Genomic DNA, 20,769 nt, shown 5'->3' on the forward strand with positions numbered 1-20,769 from the left:
AATAAGTCATTACTACAAATTCTTAAAGGGTATTCTGTATTTGTCTTTATTCTGCAAACTACATTAATGGCATTCAACACCATTTTGTTGTACCCATCTTGTCATTATATTGTCTAAAATACTGGCAGACAAAATTTTTTTATATTTCATGTATCTGACACTTTAGAAAAAGGTAGATGAAATTCCAGCTACAGATTTCAGAGTTTTAATATATTCCATAGTCTATTTCTGCATAGTGTATTGTTTTGATTTTTTTCTTCTGAAATTAAAAAAAAAGAGGGGGACTTCTTTCATTTTTTTGGACTTGAAGGGCCAGGATCAGCTTCTTTTTTTAGACAAGTATATCTTGGGTTGTATATTTATTGGTTCCATTTGTTTCCTTGTAAGAATTACGTAAAATAATGAACTGAGTATGAATTTCTAGGCAACACAGAATGATAGTGGAGGTAAGAAAGAGGTTCTTATTTGATTCTTCTCTGAATAACATCATGAATGTATCTGTGGAATGCAACCAATTAAAGGAAATTTCTGGTCCTTCTCACTCTGAAAGCAGCCAGAAATAAAATATTTGCTGAAATCTCTCTCATTCAGGTCCTTCCAAAGCTCAAGGTATGCAAAACTAGAACAAACATAGTTCGAAATGGAAGAACTACACACAGGAAGAGAAGAACGATATTTCATTAAGCCAAATGTCAAACTCTATCAAAGCATTTGATCTGTGCCAAGCACTACATGCTGAGAGAAATCACAACATGTTAATGAAGCAAATATTGTTCCACAGGTTTACTCTTATGGGCCAGAATGTATCAGAAAATTAAGAGTGATTATAAGCCATCAGATGTAGGAGATGGACAGTAAACTTGTGCTCTGAGAAGCAGTATAAAAAAGAATGCATTGATACATTCTGTTCACTCTGCTGAAGTTCAGTCTTTTTTCTGCTGAAGTAGTGGAACTGTTCTCACAGGAAAAAAAGTCTCTCAGATTTAATACATACATCAGATTCTGGTATGAATTAGTGAAGGGCTTATACCTAAAAAAGGAGAGAGATGTCCTGTTCAGGTCTACTTAATCCATATTCTCTTTACAGTAATAAAGTTTGATGGACCATTCTACCTTAGAAAAACACTGAATAAATCAACAATCAATGTCATCTTAGCACTCTCTCCTTCCTGACTATGGTGTAAGTCAAAGAGAAATGCAGTAATAACTAAAAGCAATATTCTAAGTGACAACACCTCTGACATTTTGTAATGTTTAGAAAGTCAGCACCTCTCAAAGATTTTTGCCTTTTCAAAGACATTTATTTGAAAGAACCAGAAATGCATATGCTAAACTTGTTAACAATCTAGTGTGAAATAAAGAAGGCAAAATGAGCAGTCATTTGACAAGGAGGTGAAGATCATTAGTTAAATATTTCCTCCTTTAGATGTTGGCAGTTCCTAGTAGGAAGATGTTTGCCTGATGTTGTGAGTGTCAAAAGAATTTTCATGATTTAAGATAGGTTAAAATTTCCTCTGTTACATTGTGTCATAGGCAAAAAGTATCAAGGAACAACAAGCTATTAGAGGCAAGATTTGTAGTGGCATACAGATTGTCTCATAGCATAAAGATTGTTAAATTGGTTTGATAAAATACCAGGTATGAGCTTGGGAGGTTATTATTTAATTTATTGTAATTTTTCTTATGCTATCATTTTCCATTATCTTTATGCTATCATTTTATATATATTGTGTATTGTCTAATAGAACTCAAACCACAGAAGGCATTGAAAAAGAATAAGACCATTTTTGCCAATTGCAAGCAATATGAGAGACATAAAAATGTTTAATTAAATTATATACATATAGGAAGTGGGAAAAAGTTACAATTGCCTTCAATGTCCCAAAGAACATTTTCGAACTCCATATATTGCTTTTATTTTATCTCTTAATTTATGGTCTTTGAGCATGTCTTCAGTTAAATCAGTCTAGTTCAAAAGAAGAGGATAACTTAAATGTACTTTTTTACAGAGAAAAAGTAATAACTATATAAAATTAATTTAAAAGCAACCAGTAAGTTGTAAGTAGTAAGCAAGTACTACATAATTATATGATATTGTGCATTTTTATATAGCTAGCATTGGGATTTGGAGCTCAGATTGCCAATTTTTCATTTCTTAAGCATCAAAAGAAACATTTTGAAAGGAATAACCGAATTAGGGCAGCAGGGCAGCTTTAGATTTTGCAGCATGAGGCCTTGCCCCAGCTTTTCTGGTCTGTCTGTCACACACACACACACACAGAGGATATCTAAATTGCCCTCTCAGTCCCTGGGGAAATACCTGGCATGCATTGCAAGAGATAGCAGCACCTTGGGGTGCTTTGGGGGAGCTGTGGGTGGGACATGTTCCCATTTCCCTGCCTCTCCAGGTGTGTGTACTCCCTCACCTTGGGCCGTGATGCAGCTGAGGTCCTCCCTTCCAAAACTGGGGGCCGCCTCTCTGATCTTCCTGCGCTGGGCAGTTGCTGTAGGGTGCAGTGGAGGGGCTCTGCCACAGAGTAAATCAAAGCTTGTAGCCACTCATCCAGCCAGTGACACCTCTGCATCTTCATAAAGAGGAATGGGAGACATCACTTCCATGTTTTCTTGAGTTTCAAGCAGTTGGTGGTTAAACTGAAAGTGGAGCAAGGTGAATACCGAGTTCTTGGTGTGTTCATTAAAACTACTTCAGTTCTTAGGAAATATTTCTGGAAAATTTTAGATATTTGGAACTATGTCATCTGTAAGTATCAGGAATTTGTGTATATCCACATGAATCTGGGAAATGGCTGTTCTGGTCATGATGGAAATTCATAGGAAAGGAAGAGCTGTGGCCAACTCAAGACCACATCACTATTTAGCTAGGCTTACACCAGCTTGTGCTGTATATATTTTATTAAACTAAATACAGATATCCATGCTGGACTTGAGTCAGATGAAATAGAGTGAAACTGATAAAGTTTCCAATGCCTACATATTATATGCTATTCATAAAATCTTTGAAAATTTAGATTTATGGATTTTTTTTTTTTTTTGCTTAAATTGAACAGATGTTCAAACGGCAATTTGCAGAACCTGAATTTTAGACACACAGCTGAGTTTGCAAGAGTGAAGTCATAGAATGTTATTACTGGATCGGGTGTGATGTGAGCAGCAAAGTACTCATTAAGTACTGATTTCTAAGTTCAGTAGCTTTTCATGGTTTACACATGGTTTTTAAAAATGGAAGTAATGCTTTTCTGGGGCAGATAGTAGTTTTTAGAAAGTCTGACAATACTGTAACACAAAAATGTTCTGTGATTCTGTACTTAAAAATAGCCTGTTTTCATTTATAAAGCATAATTTTAGCAATAAGTCATGTCATATGGCTGCTGAAGAAGGTGAGTGACTTGGAATATACATCTTGAAGCACAGCATACTTGGCACACCAAAGGAATTATTTATTTTGGAAGATGAGGGGTGGTTTCCTTTTTCCTTGAATTAGACCTACTTGAAAAAAACACATAAACGAACAAACAAAAAACACCCCACAATTAAACCAAAACAAAACAAAAAAAACCCAAACCAAAACAGGAAAATAAAGCAAACCCTTTTCTCAGCAGGGTTTCTCTACTTTTGCAGGTTTTTAGAATATTTCCATCAGCTTACACAGACATATATCCTATTCAGCTTTGCCACAGTGCAGTATTTTAAATGGTAAAGAATTTTGAAGTGTTTTATCAAGTAATCAAGTACAAGAGTTGCTAACAGCTTTGTACAATGTTAGGACCTCAGTAGTAAGTATTCATTTTATCAGAAGCCATATAGTCATCACAGTATTGTGAACAACAAAATTCATTATTCCCTAAATATTTAGGCATGACTGAGAGTCATTGCACACCATAGTATTTGTGGATTGTTTCTGGTAGTTATAATTCCTGGATTTGTGATTTTATTTGGAAGTCCAGTCTTATAGTTAGAGAAAGGTCTGTAAGTGCTGGCTTTAAGATTATTTCTGAATCATCTTATGCTGTTTTGGCATACATCATATCACTGACTGCTAATTGTACAGATGTAGTATTCCTGGCTTCTGTGAGCCTTATTGGTCCTTGTAGAAAGCAATGAGATTTATTAGAACAAAGCAAGCTATTAAAAGATACTTGGTATCACTCAATATTCTGAAAGGGAAAACATTCTGGAAGGGAAAAAACAGCTGAATCTCAGAAAAATCTTTTCAGGTACTCTAGTTCACAGGATGCATCCTGTTATTTGTAGAACATGCACATAATAGAACTTGTAGGTACATTAATCCTTTTATTATTATGCATCTTTTAACTTGATGTGTAATTAAGGCCATCATGAAATCAACTGACATATAAATGAATATGTAAATTCTCAGCCATGAGAGCTAGTGTGGGCTGTGCAGACAGAAGCTTATTCACTGAGCATGAGAATATTTGTTGTGTCATGATAAGGCCTTCACTGCCATCGCTTTCTTTCTCTTTCTCATCTTTATCAGTGTTTTGTTTATAATGATTACTTGGATTTTTGCTGCACATACTTGTGATATTGACATTGGTCTTCACAATTTTTGAAACAGGAAAGAACGATAGATAGCATTGTAAAAATTCAGGGAACAAATATTTTCCCTCTCCCAAGCAAAAATCAGAAATTACTCACCTTTAATGATACAACATTTAAAAAATCAACAATTTTTTTTCTCTGCAAGTTGAACTGAATATGATGTTTAGTTTGAGAGCAAGACTTTGGAGAGAAATATAAATTAGTCAGAACATGCTCTCCTCTTTTGTCCTGATACTTCATTATTGTTTCATCTTCTCATTACCCCATTCTTGCTGGGGGAATCGGGTGGTGATTTTTGCCTTTCCTCTGAAAAGGCGCTTGGTCCCTCCTGGCAGCAGGTACTGTGCAAGCCTAGTGCTCTCCACCCGGCTGCATCATACCTGTGCCAAACTGTAATAGGCTCCCGCTGCTTCTAAAATGGCAGATGGGACTGTCTTTGATTTATTGCTGTGTTGTGGGTAATATACCTATAAAGTGTTCTGCTGTCTTGCATTATGGATTAGGTTTCTAGCAGTTTTCCATATGAAACTGCAGAGCAAGCTCATTACAATTGCAACCATGTTCATGATGACTATATAAAATCAGCTGTGAAGGCATGAAGTTATTCTAGAGTCAGATTTTACACACAATCTGCTTTCTTTCCACAGTAATTACCATAGGTTCCCACACTAAATAGATTTTTTTTTTAAAGTGAGAAACAAAAAACAAGGAACTAAGTTTTGGGCTTCAAACTTTCTGTTCAAACACAGCACAAGTTACAAATTTAACAAGCGAAAACTGTGATTCACACCAGATAGCTATAGCAGGTAGCAATTATCCAAGTTGCACTAGAATAACTGTGCTTATGTCCTGTAAATGGATAGAGGGAAATAGCCATCAATTTATCTAATATAATATTAGGAGTGAGAAAATAATCCTTTTTGTGAAAGATATATAATCCATTTTGTGAAATAAATAATAAATAATCCATTCTGTGAAAGATTATGGGGTTTTTTTCTTTACTTTGTTAGGGGAAAAGGGAAGAAAGAAGGATTTATTATTTTTATATTGACTTGTACATCGTAGTTCTTTCCCAATCTCACTCTGTTTCTCAATATTTGAGAAATTAGCGCATGTATACTTTGAGAACATAGTAATTTGTATATATAAGACATGCAATATTTATAAATGCTTTGGAGTGCAGTGGATAGCAGAATAATCAAAGTATTTTCCCTTCAAATGAGTGTTTTAAAAGCCCTTTTGTATTGTTTTGTGTGATAAATTAAGAGTTTAATTCAAGTAGTTATTAACCTTGAAAAAATATTGTAACACTAATTCAAGAAAATGTATTAGAAAGGACAAGCAGTAATAAATGTAGCAGTAGAATGCTTTTAACACCATTTGTTTTCATAAAATACACTAGACCTGCCTTTTACATCTTATGCTACCAAAGGGAAAAAAAAACCTTCAGAAAACATTTTTCTAAATGCTAGTTACTTAAGCATAATAAAAGGGCTTTTAAAATAAAAATTCACAGTGCTATGTTTTCACAGGTTGGTGTTGGGAAACTGTAATTTTCAGAAAGATATCTATACAATCTCCTTCTAGACAAAATATTTGTTAGTCAGAATTTGATGTATATGTAAAAGTAATTTTATAAAGTTTTGAGGAAAACACTGAGAATTTTTTAAAATGAGAAGTGAAGTCTTCGGGTGTTTCTTTTTGTGCATATGAAGGAGCTGGTAACTAGAATCTATGGAGTTAATTTCCCTATGTAAGATACCTCTCAATCCTTTTTAATTTTTCAACATTTTTTAAGGCATAGGCCTTTGCTTCCCCTGATTGAGTAGGGAATGTAAGTAAGAGAGGTGGATGATCACCTGGCTGAAGAGTGCATCTGCCTGTATTGCTGCTTTATTCCTGCACACTGTGTGATGTTGTTCAGCCCATGTTTGGGCATCATCAGGCAGCATCAGAGGATGGATGTGGCCCCACCTCAGCCAGGAGTACCACTGACACCAGAGGCAACCCAAAGGGATGAGTTAAAGGAAAATTGAGGCAGAGAGCCTCAAAAGATGACTGGTCAGTGTAACAGAGATAGTGGAAAGGCATCTCTGGCTTTTTCCTATGGTATGCCTGCAAGGAAAACCTGTTTGAAATGGCAGGAGTCAAAGAATATGTGGGGAAGTGAGGATGAAAGAAACAACAGGGACTGCACCGTGGGGTAGATGATGTTGACTTGTTTTAGGGAAGAACTGTGGTTGACAGGGGAGCTTGTGTTGAGGGATTTGTTGATGGCTAAGCAAGAACCTCTCATTGGGCAGTACATGATGTCAGCTGAAAGAATTTAGGGAGTCATTTGACACACATTCTGAATTTTTGGCAAAGAGATAGAGATGAACCTTCTATTTCCGCCTGCATATCCCCTCACTTTGAACAGCAGCTTCTGTATGTGGACAGTGCAAATAAAAGAAGAGAACTGAAGTGAGGATGATCAATGGAATGATTACCTGGATTACTATATCACATTGCCCAGTTCAGCCAGCCAGGAAGTTTTGAGTTGCATGAGCAGAGACAAAATAGCATCTGATAATCCCTGCTCCGTCAGGTGCAGCTGTAAGGCATGAGCAGTATTTACTCTTTAAGAAGTGTTGCTAGGAAAAAAATCTGAAATCTGGTGTAAAAATGGAAAATAGAGATTTAAAACTCTGATGAACTACATTGGTCCATTGATTTCAAAACAAAGCTATAACAGTCAGAGAGTAACTCTGCATGAAAAATGATAGCACAATAAAATCAACACTATATGTAACTCAGTAAATGAAAAGATACTGTTTTTTATTGCTGAAAGATTGTGGTTTAGATTTGTTTGCAGAATATTTAAAAAACAGGCACTTGCTCCGCAAAAGTTTATGATTTAAGATAGTAAAGAACAGTATAACCTTGCAAAATAGTACCAAAGTGAGATATTATTTGGAACAGGTATAAACCTTTGCTCTTTCTTGGTTTTACTTCAGCTTTATTTTCTTTCATTGTTTCTCAGTCTACCAGCACTGCCCCCAGTCCCCATGTCTCTTTCTAAGGCAGTCTCTGCATCTGGCAGAGACCATTTGTCTCTTCTTCCTCAAAACTCTCCATAAAACCAGTCTATTTTGTGTGGTTTGGAGAAGATAGGACACTCATCTAAACCTTGCACCATGCTTTCCATGGCAGGAAAAGAAAGCTTTCATTTTCCAAACGGTTCAGTATCACTTAACCTCAAGAAAGTTAGAGCTTCCTGGGGAGGGCCCACTGATGTAACTACATAGAATAATCTGAAAAAGGAGAAGAAAAGGGTAAAAATTAATAATGAAAGCATTGTGCTGTGGCATATCCATTAATTTAGGTGTAAGCCCCATTGCATGTGGCTTTTAAATTTGCAGTACAGTTCTGAGCAGAGGAGGGATCAATCAGGTAGGCTGAGAAAATGAGCTGTCTCTATCTGCAGCAGCTGAAGGCAGCTCCTCAGAGTGTTAGCCTGCATTTCTGCAGCACACCAGGGCTAAAGGCAGAAAATGTCTCAAAACAAAGTTTTACACTATACCATTCATTATATGCCATTTCTAACATACTCTTCCTGGGTGGCCAAGAGAGCTTCTGTTTTAGCCATCAATTTGTACTTTAAAAAACAGAAGGAAGTGCCAGCTTATACCTGAAGTGGTTGCTGCCTTAAAATTGTTAGGTTACCGCCTAATTGTTAGGTAGTTATTATCTGTAGCGAGGTTCTTACGTTATACTGAAGTTTTAGTGGAAGCAATATTCTGTTTCAGGAATTAGCATTGCAGACCCTTGTGCTATATTTGATTATGATTACTCAAAATTTCATTGTCTGTACAGCTTCAAAATATATTGATTTAGTGGGAAGACATTCTGAATTCTTCCAGATCTTTTTCAGATTCAGTTTAAAAGCAAAATGCAAATGAAAAGGCTTTTATTGCCTCAGCACCTCATTATGGTTTTCACACAGCCCAGGTGTAGGTTTCTCTATTGAGGGTGCACTGCTGTTCTCTTTGCAAGGTTTCCCGTGTGGTCTACATCAAATATCTCTGGAATAATGAAAAGGTGATCTTTTATTTATCTACTTCATGCTTTAAAAACTGAACGAAAAAAGAAAGGCTCTTTTCAAAACCAATTTTTTTAACAAAACCAAGTGTTTTGCATTGCCTACCAGGAAGAGTCCTCCTTGCCAGGGCTATGCAGGTGCCTCCTCAGCTTCAGCAGGGGTCCTGCACTGCAGCCTTTCCGTGAGACACCATTGTCAGTGCTGTAGTGGTGTTTGGGGAACTAGCTCAGAATAAAAGTGAATTACCCATTGGGCCTGAACAACAGTACACATGGCAGACTATCATAGTCACAGCCAGTGGTACTAGAGTGCAAATTGGTTCTCTTGCTCTGGAAATAAAGGATCCTTTATTTAACTCTAAAGCAAATTTTCCTAAAATTTCAGGTGCTGAGTTGAGTGGTTCTAAAATACTTAGGATGGGAAGAAATAAATCTGCACTTCATAAACCATATTTCTTTAAGTGGAAGAAACTATGAGGAATCCTTAGGTCTTTGGAATTGTTTGTAGAATTGTTTAAGAACTCTTTATTAGCCTTTTACTCTTTTCATGTTTTTTTCCATATCACCTTATAGGTATTTTGCCCATTTCCTCAAAGCACTCTCTATTTCTCCTTCTTGTTCTGAAAAAAGATGGGAAAGAAAATAAAGGTATTATTTCACAGAAGCTCTGTTCTTTTTCTTTAACAGTTACAGCTCTGTGGCTTCACTTTTGAATGAACCCAGCTATACTGAATTAAAGCCTTCCCTAATGTTTCTGCAGAAATGATCAGCACAGAAGTACAGTATCAACATTAATTTGAGAGTTAAATCTCCATGGAGATTTGGGAAGCAATCCACTGTTACTAAGAACTTTTTGCATTGTTTTGGAGAATAAAAAGTAAGACCTACTCTTTATGTAAGATTTGATGCATTCAGATGATCAAGTGGTCAATGCATTGAATTATGTCTTCATAACCAGAACTATTACAGGAATCATTAGTCTACTTCTTTGAAGAAAGCTATAAATTGCCTTAAAATTTGTTCTTTGCTGAGTGTTTCATTGGCTTTTCCATTCCTGATAGAGCCTGTAGTTCTCATATATACGTCATTTTTATTCTAATTAAAAAATTATCTTTAAGTCATTACAAATTGAAGGGGTTTTTTTTCCTGTACCTAGTGAATAAGTTCCTTAATTCTGGAATGTAAGAGAATACATCCTGTTGCTCAGCCATTCCTCTGGAACCATGAGGTCTGTAATGATGCTTTTCAGGACAGTACAAAAGGTTGCTTGGAATATTACTTTCCTGCCGTGGCTGTCAATTATCAAAGAAGCCTTCAGATGCCATAAATTTATTTCTCTAAGGATGCCTCTGAAGTGTGTATACTTCAAGACTATAAAAATCTAAGGTAACAAAAAGAAGATTAAGGGTAGTTTAGAAGAAGAAATGAAACAAAACAGCTGTGAACGTGAAGATGAAGAGCAGTTTGTCAAGATGGCTGCAAGTATTGGTGAAGAATGCATTAATATTGTGTGATACTGTGTGTTAAACTCAGTCTTCTAGGTGACGCTGGAGACCTGAACAGTTCAAAAAAGAGTCTTAGATTATCTAAAAAATAAGTTGTAGTCTTCAAGTCTCATTTTTAAGTGGAAGGGCTCTTTGTGTCATGCTAGAGTATCTAGCTGTACTCTCAAATAAAATACGCAAGGTTTCACACTGCAGATATTAAACAATAGTTTGTAAAGTAATGATAGTATTAATGAGGTTACCTGTTCAGAGCAGAGGTTGTCTGGTCTCCTTTAAGCTCCTATGGGTCTTAAAAAAATCTTAGTACTGCATTTGTCTGACATGTGAAATGCCTGCAGGGAGGTGGATGGATTGCAGCCAATGGCCCTGCGTAGGCTTTTCTTCCCCATGAATAGCATGTGCATGGGATGATTCTTCATGCTTCCCAGCACCCTGATTTTATATAAGTGATTATGCATTCTTGGAAAAGCAAGGTCAAATGTGATCGTCTATATCAATTTTTTTGTCCCAACAAGGGACAAGAGAAGTTTCTGTCTTTATTTGATATGCATGTAATAGACAAGTAGAAAAGACACTGGGAGATGCCCTGCCCAGCCTAGAAGAACCATTTCCCCATCATTAAGACATTGCTGTGAAATGAGGGAATGCCAGTTTTGGGTCTCTGATCAGAGGTCAAGAAAAGCAATACATCCTTTAACAGAGCAACTTTACTTACTGAAGAATCTCTTTTTTTCTCCCTTTAGCTTTGAACAGACCTTCCCATGTAAGATAAACTTACTGGCCTGCAAATATCTTGACATGGAAGTGAAAAATGGGAAAATAGGTGTATTAAAAAAGAAAGTTCTTTTTGATGAATTGGCATTTTTCACTAATTAATACAAAAGGAACTGGGAAGCCATAATTAAGTTTTATCAGAGATCAGCAGCTGTATTTTGCCAGTGTTCCTGTCTTGTGTGTGCTGATGCTGCTGGTAGCATAGCTGTTGGCGCAACACCAAGCAGATGTAACAATTACATTGTTAATATAACTTACTTTCTTCTTCTTTTCATTGCAACTATTAAACAATAGATACAAAGTTGCATAATTTCAACCTAATTATACATTTTTCTATATTTCTTTTCTAAATTGCTACTTCAATTTGCTTCTTGAAATAACTGGATTTCCTGTGGGTGAAGTGCTGACAACTAAGCATGCCAATTTAGCTAAAGGCATTGTGGGACACACAGAATTTAGCATTATGCAATGTTTCTGTGCAGCAGGATGGTGGTTTGAGGTGAAGCCCATGCCAGAGGAAACCAGGGCTTCTCATAAGCAGAATTAACACACATCTTAAAAAACATTACATCAAAAAGGAAACAGGTGATTGACAAGTGTGCATTCAGTGCCCAGGTCCAGATGTCCCCATCATGGATCCTAGAGCTGCGCAAAATGCTGCTCATGCTCAGAACTGAACTGAAGAAGTGACCCAGTAGGGATGAGCTGATCCCTTTTGCTTCCCTAGACTGCTTGCCCTAGTCTGCTTGTCAGGGGAGTAACTCCTTTTTTCTCCTGCTCCTCCCCTCTAGGCGCTCATTTGCATGTACATTCTTTCTTAATGGCCAAGTAAATTCAAAAAAGGGGAAGAAAAAAAAAAAGAAAAAGAAACTCAAGTTGTTTAAAAGATAAGGAAAATTATTGTACAAGATGACAGGATAGGTATTAAATTTCATGTTGAAACTGGCTGCTCTAAGGAGGCCATTACAGCATGTCTGATATTTTTAAATAAGTTGTCATCTTTACAGTATCTTTCTCGTTAAGAAAGAAAATCATCTTGCCTTAGACTTGATACAATTTCACCAAGAGTAGCACAGAGGAGAGATGTTTTTCTTCTCATGCCTTGGGGCTCTGATTGTTGTTTCATTAAATCAGAGTCCTGTCATTGCCTCTGTGAAGAAAGGAACTGATCCTGGTTTTCATGCTGCTTCACTCCCCTTTTTAAAGCAGTAAAAAGCAAATTTGTGAAAGATAAAGAATGGTCTGAGAAAACAAATCCTGTTCAGAAATCTCCCTATAACTTAATTAATTTCTCAATTACACTAATTGAAAGGAACAATAGTAAGAGATTGTGTATTTTGTGGCAACTGAAAGGAAATGTTTAATTACTGCTTGTAAGTAAAATGACAGTTTAAAGCATTCTTGTAAGCAACAATACTCTTTGGGGGGTAATTAGTGAAAAATAGATGGTAAACAGATGATGGCTTTTAGGCTAAAGAAATCACTTCAGTTCCATCTCATGATAAAGAATTATAAAAAAGAACTTACCATTAACATGCCATTCAGTAGGAATACTTAAATTTTATTTTGATCTGTGTTTGATTATAAACTGTTTTTTTCTTTATGTGCTAATATCTGTATGTGAAGTAAAGAAGCAGTAAGGAAAGCAGATTGTAGAAATATCTCTTGAGCCCTGATAAATTCAGCTTTCAGTGACTGTGGGATGGACAGGTGAGCTTATTACTTTGCTACTACCAAAATATGATAACCAAATATTTGACTGCCATGTGCCCTGCTTGATGTCTATTCTGAACACAGACAGATCTCTAGTCATTTAAGAGCCATCTGGCCTTACTCATTTTTGAGTTATCATCACAGGTAATCGTCCTGTGAGTTAAAGTTAGTGCTAACTTCAGGTCTGACCAAGTATTTGGTTAGAGAGTGTCCTTTGGTGCCTTGATGGTCAGGTTAAAAATTCCGCCGGCTCATGAATAGCCATTGCATGCCAGAGGACCATGCATAAACAGGGGGTGTTTCTGAAATGGAAATTCCTTGTTTTTCCAGTGTGGTTGGAGAAAAATGCAAGAGAGGAACAGCAATTGGAGTTTTGTCCCCATTTGAAGCATGGAGATATTTCAACTTGCATTCCTAATAATACCAGTCAAAGAAAGGACAAAAAGGAGTATAAAGAGGATGAACTATACAAACATCAGACTTAGAGAAACCCTTGCAAGGGGCACAGCTGTGTCACCTCATTCCTGGTTGAATTTCCATTGGAGAGCAATGGCCAAGTGTCTGAAAACTGGCTGAAGCCCTCTCGCACATATGAAGTAGTATCCTAAAGAGATTATTTTTAATAGTAGGACAGAATGAAGAAGTGTACTCCTGTACAGGTGAAAAAACTGTTCTATGGAAGAGAATGAACGCTCCAAATAGGGAATGCATACTAGCAGCTACTGAAGATCATGCTTGTAAATGACAGATGAAATTGAACAGACATTGAGCTTAAACACTTTAGGAGTACTTATCCAGAATTCCTTCTAGCTTGGGAAGGTATTGGCCTTTCTCTCCATTCTGTCCCCCAGTAATCAAAAATGATTCTGATTCTGACCCAAGGGCAGTAGCTCCTTGTGTTTACATAAAGTGAGGTCCTTGCAGAAATATGGAATCCTTGTTAGTGAGGCAGGATTTCCTTATGGCAGAAGAGAGATGGTCAGTGATTATGCTCTCCACTTTATTCTGGCTGCTGGTAGCTGAGCTCCAGGGCTAGAGTCATCAGCTCAGCTAATAGAGAGCAGCAGACCCAGTCTGTTACTGTGTGGGTCTTTAACTGAGTCAAGGCACACAAACTGGTTTGGACTGTGAGGCTGACAATGCAGAGTCAGATGGCAGATGACAGGCTTATTAAATAGCATGGTTTGCAGTATCAGACAGAGAGGAAGCATGTTACCATCCTGTAGTGGCTACATGCCCTGCCCAGATTCCCACAGTCAAACACTGGCAGGGCTGGAAATATGGGTGGCCCATCTTTTTTGAGCAGGAATACCAGTTTTACCTTATTTACACCACTGTGTGTCAGGAATAATGCTTGTAGCTGATGGTAAGTTAAGGAGTTAAAGAAGAGAAAAATACCAGGGTCTCACAATAAATGTGACAAGAAAAATTGATATTTGTTAAGTAGCCATTAATAAATATTAGCTATACAATTCTCATCCCTTTCCCATTAATCTACAACTTAATGTCTTTTAAAATTATTTTAACATAGAACCCACTTATAATGTTAGATTGGAAGTTCCTGCAAATGGAGAAAATGATAGCCTGGTGTCTATGATTGTCTAATATTATTCAAATTCTTCCTGGGAGAAGCCTCAGGGATTTTTTTCCTAGACATTACTTATACAGATTAGGTTATTTGTTTAGCACACTGAAGCAATATCATGTGATATTCAGACATCCAACTGCACACTGAGCTAGGGAGTTGGCACTATTGAATACGGGGTTGAGATAAAATATTGTAAATCTAGTATCTGCCTTTTCAAAAGATTCAGTGAAAAAGCAAATTAATTCACTATACCACAGAAAGGGGGATATGTACTGTATGAAATGACACATTCTTTTTGGGGGTAATAAGGTAATTTTTATGTACCATTTAAATAGCATTGCATAATAGAGTAGAATTTAATTGAAGTCATTTATAAAGTGTTTTAGCAAAATAACTGCTCTTAAAATGCACATTTTATTTCAGAATAATATCTTTAAATAGAAATTATTTCATTCTGGGATCTTTGTGCACTATTTTGCAAATCTTATACCTGTATTTTTAAAAGTATATTTTGCTGAAGGATTGTTTTTAAAAAGTGATATTACTTCTTTTTCATATGAAAAAACTGTTCTGCTTTATATTTTTTCATTAGTCACTCATTGCACTTGCAGTTATCCTTCTACACAGAAAAAAATTTTAACAAATGAAATTAGATAAAATGCTTAAAAGTTAATTGCCTGTGAATTTTTGATCAGATGAAACTTGCTTGTTTATTTTAAAAATTTCTTCCTCAATGTAATTTGAGTGAAAAGTCAACACTCAGCTGAATGCCAAATGTAGGTCTAGTAGACATTACTATCAATTGTAAACCAGAATATAATTTTTATATACTTAATGTTTAACTAGAAATTGAAGCTTCCTGAATATTTTGTAGTTTGTGTAATTCCCTGATTGTTCGCTTTCGAAGTCCACCATGCATTAGAGCAATTTTCAGAGAGACAGGAAGAAAACCTCTCATGCCTTTAATATGACAAAGCTTCTCCCCATCTGCAATTTGCAATTTTGCTTTGTCCCTTCCATACAGCTCTTGCTATCTCCAGGGCTGAGCATCACTGCTGCTTGAGAGGGAGGCAGATATTTTTAATAACAAGCACACTTTCCACAAAGCAAAATTTCCCATGGAAATCATTAGCTTTTATACACTCCAAGAAAGTTATTTTACCATTAAAAAACAAATAAACAAACAAAAAGCCTACAGCAAAACCCCCAACAGCATGTTTGTTACTTAGAAAGAATTCATCTTAATCAAATTCCTCCTCTTACCTTTCTACTCCTTATCAGTGAGTTAAATCATTTTCATATTTTAATGCTGTGTAGATTCTTCTTTCATACATGATATACAAGTATCTTCAAACCATTTAAAGAGCACTGATGGATTTGTTGCATCTAAATTGTGGGACAGAACTTCCTTGATTCAGTAAAAGGATTTCACTAATGGTCTTTGCTTTCTTTTACATTTGCAAACAGTATATAGGATTTTGTTTCCCCACATTTCATTGAACTTTGTATTTGTAAAGATATAGCTGGCTATAAATATATTTGATTGGCTATAAGTCTCAATAAAATGCTATTTATAGTTACTTAGTTTTTTGGGGGAAACTTTCTTAGAAGTGAGGCTCTATTGCCAAGGACAAAATTATTGTAAGAAGTGCAAAAGGCCTATTATTCAAGCTGGAATTTTAACTGATGGTAGAGGCACCTAGGTTCTTTGAAAAAATAGCTGGTTTGGAAGTTGCTGAGTGTTGACATTTTGAAAAAATCTGACTTTGGCACTTGTGCTTGAAAAGTATTGAGGTAGTTTAGGTGGGAGCAGTTCCAGGCACATGAAGGTAATTAGTTTCATGTTTTTCAACTGATACGATTCATGTCTTTCAAATATTTATGTCATTTATTGTATCAAGGACAGAATGCTCAGCTGTAAAGATTATTAGGACTCCAAGAAATTTTTCAGCTAAAAAGGTCAACTAGTTAGTTACAAAACTTTGTGAAGAAAGGATCTGGTAGGCTCAACATATATGCCAAAATATATTATGAAAGATCAACATTCAGGTTTCTGTTCTACTGGTTTCACTGGGAACTTTTTTGTATTGTGATTTAACACTATATTAATGTTAAAATATTTTCCCTGCCTCAGTTGCAAATTGCTATGCACAGTATGTCATTCTTCTCCTTTGCATTTTTCCATATCTATTTTTTTAAGATAACTGTATTTAACCCATTCTATTACGGGCCCTATATAACTGATGTCATACTCTTCACCTTTTGCTGGAGGAGCCCAGTAGCAGAATTTTGCTACATACAGAGATCCCATGAATAAAATTATATCTGAAGCAGCAAGATTCAGATACTACTGGGTGGTGGTTTGCATTAAAATATGTGGAATGTTACTTTGAAACTTTGAAATCCACTTAGCTGTTACCTATTTCAGCAATTTTGTAGCATGTATGGGCATTTTCATTTCAGTGATGAATATCAAACGTGTATAAATTACTGAAATTATGGCAGTGCAATATATAAATCTCATTAATATACATAGCCATTTTAGCAGAAACAACTCAATATTCATTTTAAAAAATATATAGTTGTAGAGTGGTCAGTAACACAGTACTTACTCCATTCAGTAGCATTGAAAAGACCAGGAATACATATTTGTAACAGTTATGGCGCATCCCTTTAGATGTGCACACGTCCTTACTAAATAGTTCTTCCTGGAAAATCAAGTGCTACATGCAGGAGAAAGGATGGAAAGGTAATTAGAAATTCAAAAGCAGGGGGTTAGCAGTCTTTTGTGTTTGAATGTAGTCTGGTGCTTCTCATGTGACATACAAAAAGCCAGAAATAAAAGAGAAAAAAAAAAAAAGGAAGTCAATCTTGAGGGGGCTTACTCTGGCTCTGAAAGTTTTTTTACACAAATGTAATAAATACCAGAGATGTTCTTATAAATGTGGGATTAAGACATCTATTTTCTGAATAAACCAAAGCAAACAAGAGGAAAAAAACCCCCAAAAAAGTAGCAAAAATCCCACTCCAAAACAAAAGAGCAAGCAAATCAAAATTTTAAGTCTAGAGGGGAAAAGATAGAGGATGCAGTGTAATGAGAAGAGTCATTAGAAAGAAATTGTTTTTCTCACATATGAAAATGTAGTTTCAAATGTGGATAGGTTACAGCCATTTTAAATATGATTAAAATATCATTTTTAAAACAAAATTTAACTTTACTAACAGTTTTGTCCACTTCAGATCTAAAATTATACTTAGAAAAATCAAAAAGCTACTGAATTATCATATTTTTAAGGGGTTCAAAAGACTAATGAAAATTTTAAAATCTTTTTTACATATTTTATGTTTTCCAGAAAATATTTCAGTTCTCTTAAAACTATTTGCATTTTTGTAATGCATAAAACAGTCCCAGGAATAAAACCCAGTATAATTATATTAAAGTGAAAAATACCATTATTTCCAACCACTATTGATATCTATGGTCTGGTATTGATATTTGATATCCGTATCTACAAAGAAAATACTCTCCAATATTAATTTAGACAAATTCCTGGTTTACTACATAAAATTAACAAGACCATATTAATCTTGCTCTCTTTGTGTCATTTCAGCACTTTTTTTTTGCAATTGTCATGTGGCACATCACAGTGGCAACTAATCTGGAATACCCACAGTATTGCCAGTAACATGTAGCAGGCTGACAATATGAACTTGCTTTTCTGAGGAATTGAAAAAGTAATTATTTCTTGCTCTGAGTTAATGAGAGATACCAGTTCCTGAACAAGAGGGCAAGTTAAAAGTTTTTGAACAGAACGTCAAAAAGGGAGTAGTAGAACAGTGAATGATATAGAAAATGAGCCAAAATCACACACTGAGAAACATTAGGAAAATACTGATTAAAGAGCTAGTGATAGTATACTACCTACTCACAGGCTCAGATATTTAGATATGAGAAGGGACCTTGGTATTATATTCTATGATTAAAAACTTCGGGGAATTGGGGAAGGCTTTTCACTTCTTCATAGATTTTTAAAGAAAAGGATGCTAATATTCATCTGTGCCTATTATTCTACATGTTACGAATTTGAAAACACTTTGAGACATGCCAGTGATAAGCAGTACTTTCCTACTAGTTTTATTTTTTCTTTTTCCCTAAAAGTCTCATGTGAAAGCATAAATCTTTTTAAAGAAAATAGCTTGCTAGTGCAGGAGAAAGCCCCCATTCAAATAACAGCGCTAATGAAAGGCAGCAGTGAAAATTGCTGCCCAAGCAATTTCCTTGAAGCTCAGATTTTCTCTATTTCAAGGTCATTCTGGCATAAAAATCTTGTGCAGCTTGCTTGCAATATACATGAGAATAAATGTATTTCTTTTATTAGCAAGGATTGTTAGTTATTAGCATTACTTAAGCACATTTGTGTGTGAATAAGATTGTGTGGGGGAGCAGCCTCTACCCTGGGGGCCATAGTGATGATGTCTAATGCTAACCCACAATGTATGGATAAATTTCTTCATATCAGATCAGAAACCAATGTCAAGCATGCAAATTTAAATCACACATCTAAAATATGTGGGTGAAGAATTGTTACTGCAGAGGGGCAAAATGGCTGTGCAGGGGTTAAATCACCCTAACATATTCATTGTTAAATAATCCCATGCAAAATTACTTTCCTTGTATTTTTGGAATGTATGTTGTACACATGGCTTCATCTAATCTTTTGCCACTTTGCAAAGCAAAAGCTAATTTCAATTCCAGAAGATAGAGCGGTCTTCAATTATGTAAGTTAAAGGATAGATGCTGCAGTTCACAAAAGAGGGCATGTACATTATACATTTGCTTAATTGTTCTACAGGGATGCCAATCCTAATTAGGACTTCATTGGTTTTTTCGTTGGAAACAGTTTAGATTCCCTAATTAAGCATGAAATAACTAATAAAAATAAATTAAGACTGTTTACATCGTGAATCAAGTTTCTGCCAAGTTTTAACTCACCTTTCAGCCTGAGAAGGGATTTATCCTTCTCTGCCTCAGTGCCTTATCCCTTTCAGAAACCAGGATGGGGGCTCTGAGGAGCAAAAATCTTGTTCTGGTGGGTTGGTCCATTTGCACTTTAGACAACTTGTCCTTTTTGTGGGTCTTGGATTATTATGTAGTTTAGTACACTACAACTATGAGTATGTTGATTTGGGACTTCATCTTCTGAAAATTATGCTATTAAAAAAAAAAAAAAGGTAAATCCCCAGAATATAGGACAAAGGACTAGTAAAAACTAAGAAACCAAATGTACAGGGTAAATGAAGTGAGCTCTTCTTGGTCTCCTGGATCCTGGTATCTTTTTCTTCCCTCATTTTCTGTTTCCTGATCCCACACATATTTTTCTAGTTTACCTTTTTCTTCTCTTTATCCCTTCTGAGGAATGTTTTCTATTTCATTATCTCCACAGGTTTTAACTTCATAAGCATACACAACATTAATATGTTGCTTAGCAATACAGCACAGCCAGCTTCTAAAATTTCACAACTTCAGCTCTCCCCGAATGCAGTGCTACAGGCTAAACACTGTGTACAGCTTTCCTGTCTACAGCACGAGCTAAAAATTGTGTTGGTGTATTTTTGCAGCTCCTGTACAGCTGGGAATTTAGGAAACATATGAGAAGTATGAGGGTTTGGCTTCTAAAACTTATATATTCATATGGATATTAGCATTGCTGCCAAAGGTAGTTTCTGTAATTTGTAAATATGCTGTATGTGAGTAATATTACAATAATTAATATTTGTGTGAGAGTTTTCTGATATATGAAAAAATTGTTACCTTTAAAAAATATGTAGAGCTTAAGTGGACACATGAATGAATTTGTATTTTGTAGGTGCTTTTAGATAGCAAGAATTTGAGGCTTTTTTCTAATTCTCCTTCCTTTTTTTATCCTGACAGTACAAGCAAGTGGAACAGTACATGTCATTCCACAAGTTACCTGCTGAAATGCGCCAGAAGATCCATGATTACTATGAGCATCGCTACCAAGGCAAGATCTTTGATGAAGAAAATATTTTGAATGAGCTCAATGATCCTCTAAGGGAGGTAAGATTAAAGTATTTGAATAGCTCTTCATGCTAGGAAAAAACTTCTTGTCTGCTGTTTCTATGTTGAAATGCTCTTTACCTTCTATAGCATTTCAGCTTCTTTACCATAGTCAATGGATGACCAGGATATTTAAATTTATACTAGGTTGATGCAAAGAAATAAGATCTACACTATATTCAGGACCAGTCAGTCAATCACTGCCACATGAGGATGTCAAAGGATAAAATCTGCCAAAGAGTAAAACCACACCCTTATTGTTGACTGAAATTCATGTTTTTCTGCCACTTTTTAAAACAGAGATCAGCTGGACTAAAATGATCCTGGGTGAAATTCTTTTTCTACTCTCCCTACTTGTTAGCCATACATCTATACAGATAAAACCACTGAGAGTCACCACAAAGGGAGGGTTGCTTTTTTTCATTTTCTAAAGTAGCATTGTTGGTAAA

At 35.7% G+C, this 20,769-nt stretch overlaps 1 protein-coding gene across 1 annotated transcript in view; it reads left to right on the forward strand.

Moving 5' to 3' along the window:
* Positions 1 to 20,769, forward strand: part of HCN1 (hyperpolarization activated cyclic nucleotide gated potassium channel 1) — a 189,504-nt gene that overhangs the window by 128,353 nt on the left and 40,382 nt on the right. The window contains exon 5 of the mRNA XM_059492479.1: positions 20,174 to 20,320. Within this exon, the coding sequence (XP_059348462.1) occupies positions 20,174 to 20,320 (147 nt within the window). The remainder of the gene's footprint in view (positions 1 to 20,173; positions 20,321 to 20,769) is intronic.

This window comes from Ammospiza nelsoni, chromosome Z, assembly GCF_027579445.1.
Source record: "Ammospiza nelsoni isolate bAmmNel1 chromosome Z, bAmmNel1.pri, whole genome shotgun sequence".
NCBI classification, from domain to species: domain Eukaryota; kingdom Metazoa; phylum Chordata; class Aves; order Passeriformes; family Passerellidae; genus Ammospiza; species Ammospiza nelsoni.